Source organism: Populus alba, chromosome 7, assembly GCF_005239225.2.
Source record: "Populus alba chromosome 7, ASM523922v2, whole genome shotgun sequence".
Classification (NCBI taxonomy): domain Eukaryota; kingdom Viridiplantae; phylum Streptophyta; class Magnoliopsida; order Malpighiales; family Salicaceae; genus Populus; species Populus alba.
Window position 1 is genome coordinate 11,725,564 of NC_133290.1, and position 10,563 is coordinate 11,736,126.

At 31.9% G+C, this 10,563-nt stretch overlaps 1 protein-coding gene and 1 non-coding gene across 3 annotated transcripts; both read left to right on the top strand.

The window, feature by feature from the left end:
• Positions 1 to 490: 490 nt before the first annotated feature.
• LOC118043556 (inositol-3-phosphate synthase 1) lies at positions 491 to 6,083 on the top strand. Of its 2 annotated transcripts, none has more exons than XM_035051572.2 (10): positions 491 to 588; positions 3,318 to 3,386; positions 3,516 to 3,651; positions 3,841 to 4,088; positions 4,211 to 4,437; positions 4,541 to 4,656; positions 4,748 to 4,924; positions 5,039 to 5,227; positions 5,334 to 5,396; positions 5,734 to 6,083. In XM_035051572.2, the coding sequence occupies exons 1-10, from the start codon at positions 521 to 523 to the stop codon at positions 5,851 to 5,853; spliced, it is 1,413 nt and encodes a 470-aa protein (XP_034907463.1). In that variant the 5' UTR covers positions 491 to 520; the 3' UTR covers positions 5,854 to 6,083. The 2 variants fall into 2 exon arrangements, with proteins under 2 accessions (XP_034907463.1, XP_034907462.1); XM_035051571.2 differs by lacking the exon at positions 491 to 588 and adding an exon at positions 2,843 to 3,168.
• Positions 6,084 to 10,130: 4,047 nt separating this feature from the next.
• On the top strand, positions 10,131 to 10,203 carry TRNAA-AGC (transfer RNA alanine (anticodon AGC)). The gene has a single exon. It is a non-coding gene; the product is annotated as a tRNA-Ala (tRNA).
• Positions 10,204 to 10,563: the final 360 nt, after the last annotated feature.

Consider the following 10,563-nt stretch of genomic DNA (forward strand, 5'->3'; position numbering starts at 1 on the left):
ATTTAAAAAATAAAAAAGAGACCAAATTATTTTCCAAACTAGTATAGTTGAGAATTGTTCTGGCACAAAATATAAGTCATGCATATACTATTAACTTAATAAGACGTATATGTATCACATGTATGCCTATTCATAGATGGCGCATATATTATTAGCCTGTTTGAAAATGTAGTTGCAGTTGTTTTTTAAAGTATTTTTTATATTAAAATATATTTAAATGATATTTTTTTTTATTTTTTTAAAAAATTATTTTTAAAATCAGTATATAAAACAATCTAAAAATAAATTGAATTTTTTGAAAACCCTCCATGTTACCATTGGTCATTAATTATTTCAAGACCAATTCTTTCTTTTCCTCTCCTTTTATTTGTTTCTTCAGTTACCTTCTCTCTCCTCCCAACATCATTCTTAACTCGAGCCACCTTATCTCTTTCTCCACTATAAAAACCCCTCTCTCTCCTTTCATGGCGATAAATCACACCTCTCTCTCTTTATTGATTTCCTCTCTAGCCATCTACTTATGGCAACAACATGTCCATTGCCACCACCATACCACAACACACAAGAGCCTCATTTAATCAATTCGAGGTATATTTACCTTCACATTTTAATAATTTGTTATTTTGCTTGGCTAAATTGTAGATTTTGTAGGGTTTAGTTTAATTTTTCTAAATTAACTATAATTTGATATTAATTAATATAGAATTAGTTTAGTGTATGTAATTTCTTACTTCATAAGAAAAATCAATGAATGATATTGCATTGATTATGTTAGTGTTAGAGTTTAGTTTATGGTTTTCGTTATTTTTAAATTTTTTTAATATAGCTTGAATAATTTGCTATATTGATAAATTAAAATTGAGTTTTATTGTGATTTTCAAATAACATATCTTCTATAGTGAAAAAAATAATGTTATTATAATGGTAAAATATTTAATGTAGAAAATGTATCCAATGGTATGGCTTATGGAGAATGGTTTTCTACTTTAAATTATAATTCAAAATGTATTTTTTAAAAATAACTTGTGAAAGAAATATATTTAGTAAAACATAGTTTTTCAAACAAAAAAAAGTTAACACGAGTTAAAATTTAAAAGATAGAATCTTTAATACAATCAATTTTATTTAAAATTGAAAAATCATTTCACATCAAACCTGTTTATAATCTTTTTCTAAGTAAAAAATTGAAAAAAACAACTTAAATTAATTTAAAAATCAAAATCATACAAAATATAGTTTTATTTAATTGCTTATAATCAACTTTTTTTTTTTTTCATAAGGAGGTGGGAAAACTATTAAGAGAAAAGAAAAACAGCTACAGCCATAAAGTAAACTAAAAAAATTGAGAAACACGTTTTTTAATTTGATATTCTGTTGAGTTTAAATTTTATTATTTTTATTTTTTTAAGTATAAATTAAATATAAAATAAGATAAATTTGCCAAAAGCTTTAAGTTTAAAGTCATATTTGGAGTTTTAATTAGAAGCTATTTAGTGAAATTACATTGGTATCCCCTTGTCTGGTGAAAAGCTATGTGGCCAATTAAGCTGCAAGAATGTGGGGGTCTGACTAACATGGGTTACTGGTTTTCCTTGATGCATTTATGCTGAGAGGAGCCACTCATGCTTGCAGAGCTCACGTCCACCACAGACCAATTTTAGTGGTCGTTGATTGATGATTGTCCTCTGGATAACATCACATGATCATTCCTGACCCTCCTATTGTTTTAATCCATACCCTTTATCACGGCAATTATTTTTGGTTTGATTTGAGTTTTATTTATAAAAACAATTAAATCAAAACTTTATTTTTTAGGTTTTTTTAGACTTTTTAATGAAATTTTTTGGGTTCGGTTTTTTTTTTTTTCTTCACTTCCGTTTGGTTTATTTTTTAACTAAACCGGTTCGGTTCAGTTTGATTTTTTTATTTAAAGCTTATAAAATCAGAATTGAACTGAACCAAAATTTTTTAAAAATTTTTAATTAATTTTTTTTTATTTTAATCAGTTTATCCTCTTTTTTTTTTTAACATGAATCTTATATTTGTTGAAATAATAAAAGAGTCTTAATCAAGGAAAGGTAGCCCGGCCCAAAAGGTAAATGACTTGAAAAACAAGCTTAAATCTTAGGGCCCAATACAGCTCATTACCAACCCTTATTATTTATTTTTTTCCATTTAAAATAACGAAACAAAATCTAGAGAGAGAAATAGCTAAAACCTCGCCAATATATCTACATGGCAGTTGCGAAAATTCTATCCTCAAACGTCTAACAGGCGCGTCGTTTCAACGCCCCAGTTAGGATACGACCAGCTAGATACTTTGCGTCACACTACCATCTATATCCGTGCGTGGCATAATATTGATAACAAAACAAAATCTAGAGGGCCTTTTTTTTTTTGGACCCCACCAAGAAAGAAAATCTGGCACCCAGAGGATGATGCCACGTTGAAAGTGCAGCCACTTGTCTCTGAATTTCGCACGTGTCACTCTCATACGTGCGGTCCCATCACTCTTCTTTTGTCTTCTGTCACCAATTTTCGCAGTTTGTGTCGTTTCATGAAACTTTGAAAGATAATATTTTATTTTAAATTTATTTTTTATATTTTCAGATTATTTATAAATATAAAAAATAATTTTATATATATATATATAAAATAACCACTAACAAACAATCATAACCCTTATTTTCATTGATAGTAGAGAGTTGAGACCACTGTGCAAACAAAAACAAAAGTAATGTCGGGTCCCTAGGCCCACATCCACTAGCGTGACGCCACGTGTCGGGAAGCGGTCTCATTTTCCCCTTGTTTCCCTTATTTATAGACCGCTCGGGGTGGCTCTTGATGGAGCACAAGAAAGAAAGGGTCAGAGGCTAGTTAAGATTAGTGGCATCGCAGTCTTGGTTTCCATTTTTGTTTTCTCATTCTTTGATCTCGTGATATTTTTTTTTTTTTGTTTTCTATAGCAAAGAAGGCAAAAATGTTTATTGAGAAGTTTAAGGTTGAGAGTCCTAACGTTAAGTACATAGAGGATGAGATTCATTCCGTTTACAACTACGAAACCACTGAACTTGTTCATGAGAACAGAAATGGTTCTTATCAATGGACTGTCAAGCCCAAAACTGTCAAATATGAATTCAAGACTGACACTCGTGTCCCCAAACTAGGGTTCGCATCTATATACCAAACCCCTTTCTTTCTTTCTTTTGTTTTTTTTTTTTTTTTTTTTTTTTCACTTTTTTGTGTGCGCGCGAGCTAATCTTTTGTGGGCTGATCTTAAAATCTTGAAATGTTGTTTTAATTTTTTCTCCTGGCAGTGTTATGCTTGTGGGGTGGGGAGGAAACAATGGTTCAACTCTCACTGGAGGTGTTATTGCCAACAAAGAGTGAGTTCATGTTTTTCTTTGTTGTTTTTTATTCAAGTTTGGCTATGAATTAAGGACGTAAAGTTGGGTTCTTTTGGATGGTAGGATTTTTAATTAATTTTATGATGTGGGTTGTTGAATGCCTTGCAGAGGAATCTCCTGGGCAACTAAGGACAAGGTGCAGCAAGCCAATTACTTTGGATCACTTACCCAGGCATCAAGCATCAGGCTTGGGTCTTTCAATGGAGAGGAGATTTATGCTCCATTCAAGAGCTTGCTCCCCATGGTATACACATGTCTAACATTTATTATGTACCGTGCTTTGCTTTCCAATTTTTAAGTATATCTTGAGTAAATTCATGAATAATTCTAAACTATTATGATAATCAACAATGATTTTTTTAAGCAAAAAAAAAAAGAGAGAGAGAAAAGAATTATTGTGATATTAATATTGAAACGTTAAAAAACAATACAGGTGAACCCAGATGACATTGTATTTGGGGGATGGGACATAAGTGACATGAACTTAGCAGATGCCATGGCGAGGGCCAAGGTTTTCGATATTGACTTGCAAAAGCAATTGAGGCCCTACATGGAATCCATGGTACCACTCCCTGGAATTTACGACCCTGATTTCATTGCTGCCAATCAAGGCTCACGTGCTAACAATGTCATCAAAGGCACCAAGAAAGAACAAGTTCAGAAAATTATGGAAGACATCAGGTAGCATTTTAATTACCGGGACCTTTTCTGGTTCTGTGATTGGATAAAAAAAAAAAAAAAGGCTTCTTCTTCCTTATATGGAAAAATAATTGTTGCGATCATGCATTTTTATAATTAACTAGGGAATTTAAGGAGAAAAACAAGGTGGACAAGGTTGTTGTGTTGTGGACTGCCAACACAGAGAGGTACAGTAATATTGTTGTGGGGCTAAATGACACCATGGAGAACCTCCTGGCTGCTGTAGAGAAGGATGAATCAGAGATATCTCCATCAACCTTGTTTGCTCTGGCTTGTATTAATGAAAATATACCTTTCATCAATGGAAGCCCACAAAACACTTTTGTTCCAGGTTCTTAACCGTAAAATCCCATCATTTGTTTGGAAGGCCTAGTATTGTTGGCTATTAAGAAAGTTTAGAAATTTTAACCTTGTTTCGTTCCTGATAACTACAGGACTTATTGATCTGGCTATTAAGAGGAACAGTTTGATTGGTGGAGATGACTTTAAGAGTGGTCAGACCAAGATGAAATCTGTGCTGGTTGATTTCCTTGTCGGTGCCGGTATTAAGGTATATAATATATTAACAAAGCGGAATTATGTAACTTTTTGTGCTAATCGTGTTGAAACTGATGGGGGTGTTTGTGATTGTGATGATTCAGCCAACATCAATAGTGAGTTACAACCATCTGGGAAACAATGATGGCATGAACCTCTCAGCACCTCAAACCTTCCGCTCCAAAGAAATCTCCAAGAGCAATGTTGTTGATGACATGGTCTCTAGCAATGGAATCCTGTATGAGCCTGGTGAACACCCTGACCATGTTGTAGTCATCAAGGTAATTAATTTCACTTTTGTTATACCGTTACCTTTGGTTTTAATTTTCAGTTCTTACTCTTGCAATGCTAATCTATTTTTTTTGCTCTTTTCTGTGTGCGTGTCACTTGTATAGTATGTGCCATATGTTGGAGATAGCAAGAGAGCTATGGATGAGTACACCTCAGAGATATTCATGGGTGGCCAAAACACCATTGTGATGCACAACACCTGTGAAGACTCCCTCTTGGCTGCACCAATCATCCTGGATTTGGTTCTTCTTGCAGAGCTTAGCACCAGGATCCAGCTCAAAGGTGAAGCAGAGGTGTGTTTTCTTGAACTGAACTCTTAATCCTGTTCGATTTTGTTGAGCAAACTAAGTAGATTCTTTGTGGATTGACTTGTACTGATATGAAATTCCTTCTATGTAGGGCAAGTTCCACTCATTCCACCCTGTTGCTACTATTCTCAGTTACCTTACAAAGGCTCCTCTTGTAAGTTCTACTCTTTCAAATTACTGGTTTTTTTGGGTTTTGTTTATAACTCTGTGAAATGAAGGAAGATGTGGATTTGGGTATGGTTTTTTTGACCGGACAAAAAAACCACCAACTTCATTTATGTTGTTCATGCCAATGTACTCGCTCTGACGCAAGTTGTTGGATTACTTTAGTCTTTAGTAACTAGTTGTAAATGAAATCATGGGAATCTAGACTTGGTTAAGAGGATTCTCTCTGTCTCTGTCAGATTATCTTAATACCATCAGATTTATTGTCTTTATCACTGGCGGCTCATGACTAACTTGTATGTAACGTGGAAAAAATAAATAAACAGGTTCCACCAGGCACACCAGTGGTGAATGCACTGTCAAAGCAGCGTGCAATGCTTGAGAACATAATGAGAGCGTGTGTTGGGTTAGCTCCTGAGAACAACATGATTTTGGAATACAAGTGAGCTAGTGGAAGAAGATAACAGTGGACGTAGTTTGGTTCAGGAACAAAAAACAACCACCCCGTTTCCCTTTCTCTTTCACTAATCCTGTGGTTAAGTGCTGCCCTTTTTTCTGTAATGTAATATTTGTGTTATATTTTCATTAATGTTTTATGTATGGATTTTGCTGTTTATTTTACGGAGCTCATGTAGCCCGATTGCTTTGGCTCTTGATGACCAAGCACCTTTTTCTATGGGAAATAGATGATCTATATATATATATATATATATATATATATATATGAAAACAGTCCATGAGCTGTGTTTGTTGGAGCAAAATCAAGTAATTTCTTTCTATACTTTACGAAAGTTGTTCTCTTCCTTTCGGACCTTTTCTCTTCAAATTACCTTGTTAAGGATCCATGTTTATGCGTTTTTTACTCGACTTTACCAAGAACCGACGAGGGTATAGCGTTTTCTGAGAAATACTGTGTGCATTCTCCTTTCTTGACTGTGGGACTTGTTCAAATCTGTGGTGCATGGACCAGTTTCTTGTGTTGATCACCTTAAATTCTATGATAGGTCACTTGATATTCGATAAACACATTGATTGATGCCCGCCTTACGGAGTGCCATGGTAAAGGGCAAAAATATTTCAATGGTCCCAGCTCTCCTCTCCATTGCCATACATATGGAGTCCCCATTATATGAACCCTTCAGGGTTATATCTATAAGGTCCACAATTTTTTCGGTGGACCAGTCAACGTATACGTGGACAGCTCATGCTTTGTGGGGCTAATCCTGGGAAGCGGGTGGGTGGCCATGGCTTTGGAGATAATGCTGTGGACCTGGAGAAATTTTCTGCACCAGATCATGAGATTCTTACAGAACGAAGGACCATTTCAGTTCTCTAGTTTTCTTTCGTTTCTTTTTCATTTTTTATTCAACTTCTGAAAATATAATAGTGTTTCTTTCCATTTCTTGAGCTCAGTTTTGTTTAGGATGAGTCTAACGTTGATTATTTTTGGTTCATTTAGTTTTGTAATAAAATCGGTTTCAACCGACCATTTTCATTTTGTTTTGATTTAGTTTTTTTTTTTTTTTTTTTTTTTTTTTTTCAAAACCGGCTGGTCCTATTTCCATTTAATTGGACCTTTTTTAATTGGGCTTGAAATTTTCTTAGCATGTTTTGGGTTTTTTGAACAATGACCTTAAAATATGTTTTGGTCTTTTTTGTTTTTGCTTTTTTTTGTTATGGGCCATTTTACTTACGTGAATTTAAGATTGCTTATCAAAGATATGTTTGCAGCTTCCTCCATATCAAAAGATATAGACCCGTGTATAATAATTTACACTTTTGCACCTCCTGCTGTATGGTTGGTAACCTACTAATTCAAAAACCCACAAAGAATTACAACATTAAATACAAGTATAGAATGGAAAATCAATTGTCTCCTCTCAATTGTTTATCCTATTAAACATAATTAACATATAATAAATTTTCCACAAAAAAATATATATTCCACTTGAGATTCAAGCCAACTTAAAAAATCATAAAACAAATCACATTTGCTAGCTCTAATAAACACATATAAATAAATTAGAAGACAACAACCACCCTTATATGCACCAAATATAAATAAATTATATATATATACAATAAACTTCTTTTTAACAAAAAATAAAAAAAACAACCTTTTTCCCCCTCTATATTCAGTTTTTTTTATTTTTATTTCAGGCTGGTTTTCTCTCATTTTCTTCCTCTTATTCCTCCCCTTTCTTTTCTTTCATTTTCTGACTCACTTTTCTCATCTAAAACTTTACTTTCTTTCTTATTTTTTTCTCTCTATTTTAACATTTTCTCTTTCTAGATTCATTCTATTTTTCTATTGCCTTTCCCCTCCATTTACAGGAAAGAATGAAAATCTTAAAATCTCTTTAGGTGGAATGACCTTGTTGGTAGCTATCCTTAAGTCAATCTCCACCTTTCATCATTGCTATATTGCATTCAAAATGGTCATTTAGTATTGTCGTCTTTTATAGTTTAGTCCTTAACTTTTCAATTTACAAATCTTAACAATTCTATCTATTTTCTCTTAGTTTCTTTACAATTTCACCCTTGATTGCATTAAAATAACCTTTAATTTTAACACTTTTTTCAATGTAGTCCTTTATTATTTTTTGTCCTCTTTCTTCATTTTCTTTTCAATTAAGCCTTTAATTGAACTCTAAACTCTTTTTTAGTATTTTGTTTCTACCCCAAATTAACCGTTGACCTATTAAATTACAATTATCTGTCCAATTTTATCCCAAATTGAAAAATCTTGTGCTTGAACTAGTATTTTTATTTGGATAACATTGTTTTGGAAAATTTTGATTGCATAATATTTATGACAGTTCTAATTTGTAAACAAAAAATATCTTAACAAGAAAGTCCATTTGATGTAGTAATAGTAATCTAATTAACGAAAAAGATAAAAAGTCAATTGCTTACCTGAAACACAAACTAAAAGATCCTTAAAATGATTCAAAACTCTCCAAACACCTTAAAAATTATGATTATAATAAATCATAGGTTCACTTAAATCAAAATCAAGGTAGATGCTTCTTTTATATTCTTAACCTATTATTAAAGATTGTTTGTTTTTGTGGTGAAAAGTGTGGTGTGGTGTGATGTGACCACAATCAATGACTGTTTGGAAAACATTAAAATGCCGGTTGAAAAATATAGGACTCATATAATAATAGTGGCCTAACCATACGTTCATCAAAAGCATGCCATACTTGCCTTTCATGTTCTTATTGACCTGTTTCTTATCGTTCCCTTGTTTCCATCAGCAGTTCACATTTTTTTCCATCAACTTTTTCCCTTCTTGAAACTTGTCATTGTTTTATGATTATCATCTTTATACAACATGCTGACAATGTTTAATGCCCATTGAACTTGTTATTGTTTTTTTTTTCTTATTTAATTCTCTAATACCTAAGAAATACTAGAAATAATTTCTTAGGTATTGTGTTTTATTTGAAAAATTAGTGTTTAACATTATTTAATAACATTATATATTTTATTTTATGATATAATAACAATAGTTAAATTAACAATATTTCAATTAAAAACTATCAAATTAATTTGTTTTTTTTTAGTTATTTTATAACCTCAATTTGAAAAGCATTCTTAACTAAATACATTAAACTATTTTTTGTTTAACCACAATTCCAACCACAGTTTTAATCAAACATATATTTTTCCAAACCAACCTCAACTAAAAGTACTTTTTATAAAATGTTTTTTTTTTCAAACCACAACTATAAAAGCTATCACAATACTAAACACACCCTAAGAATCTAAATAATCAAATATGCATTATTTAGTTAACTTATCATTACTTTAACTACAAAACTCAAAATCTCATTTTGATATCTGGATTAAAATCGAGATTCAAATAAATTTTCATCCATGTTTAATTTATCTAATGGATCCCGACATATAAATCATAATTAATCTTGTAAATACCTTTAAAAATTATTCATATATTTATACTTTTTTAAACCTCTTAACCTGCAAACAAATTCATGAAGAAAACTCTAATCAATATATTACATGATGTGCATACCAAAAACAAATACTTATTACTTACTTTATAAACAAGAAAGTAAACTATGAGCTTCCAATTGTATGTGTCTCTATATAATAAATACTCCAGAGCACTACTATTTGGTCTGGGGCCAATGATTTCCAATACACTTTCTTTAAAAGTTTCAAAATCGGAAACCCAATTTCTATATAGCCCAATACAAAGAAGGGCTAAAGTAAAATGGAACCTATCATCGGTTTTTAGGTTTTTTTAACAAAGAACTGATGGTGAAGGAATAATATAATTTTTTAAATATTTTTGGTAGATAAAAATGAGAGATGTAATTTCAACATTTAATATAAGAAGGCTTAAAATATGATGTGCCTGAAGCCAAGCCAATATATAGAGGATCAGGCCACCTTTTTATTTTTGGTTCCAGCAATTGATTAAACCAACTTTTCTGGTTCTGCTAACTAATTTCCATTCAAATTTTTATCAGGCCACCATCTTATGCTTTGGTTAAACTATAATTTGCTAGAACATAATTGAGACATAACTGATTGAATATAATGAAAAATACTACATATTATTCTTTAAATATAATGCCTACATCACCTATTCTTCTATTTTGGGTCATCGATTTTAATTCTTCCAATTTCAGTTTTGTATTTTATCACGAAGTTTCATTATAGTATAAAGTAGATAGAAATCTCCTCAGAGAAAGGGGATGTAGCTCAGATGGTAGAGCGCTCGCTTAGCATGCGAGAGGTACGGGGATCGATACCCCGCATCTCCAATATATTTTTTTCCGTTAATACAAAAGGCCACCTCACCGAACTTTGGGCCACCAAATGGACGGTTCCTTTTCCTATCGAAAGGCCGAAGCTATGATTCTATGCCCTCTCCGTTTTTTGGGCTTTGCCTAACAGGGTAAAAGTCCTATTTTCTTAAATCTCACCTCTCACGAGTAGGATTTGGTGGTAATAATTGTTTTTAAAGTGTTTTTTATTTGAAAATTTATTAAAATATATTTTTTAAAAATTTATTTTTAATATTATCATGTTAAAACAATCTAAAAACAGAAAGAACAAATAATTTGAAATAAAAAAAATTATTTTTTTTTAAATATGTTTGTAGAAAAGATGTAAGAAGAAAG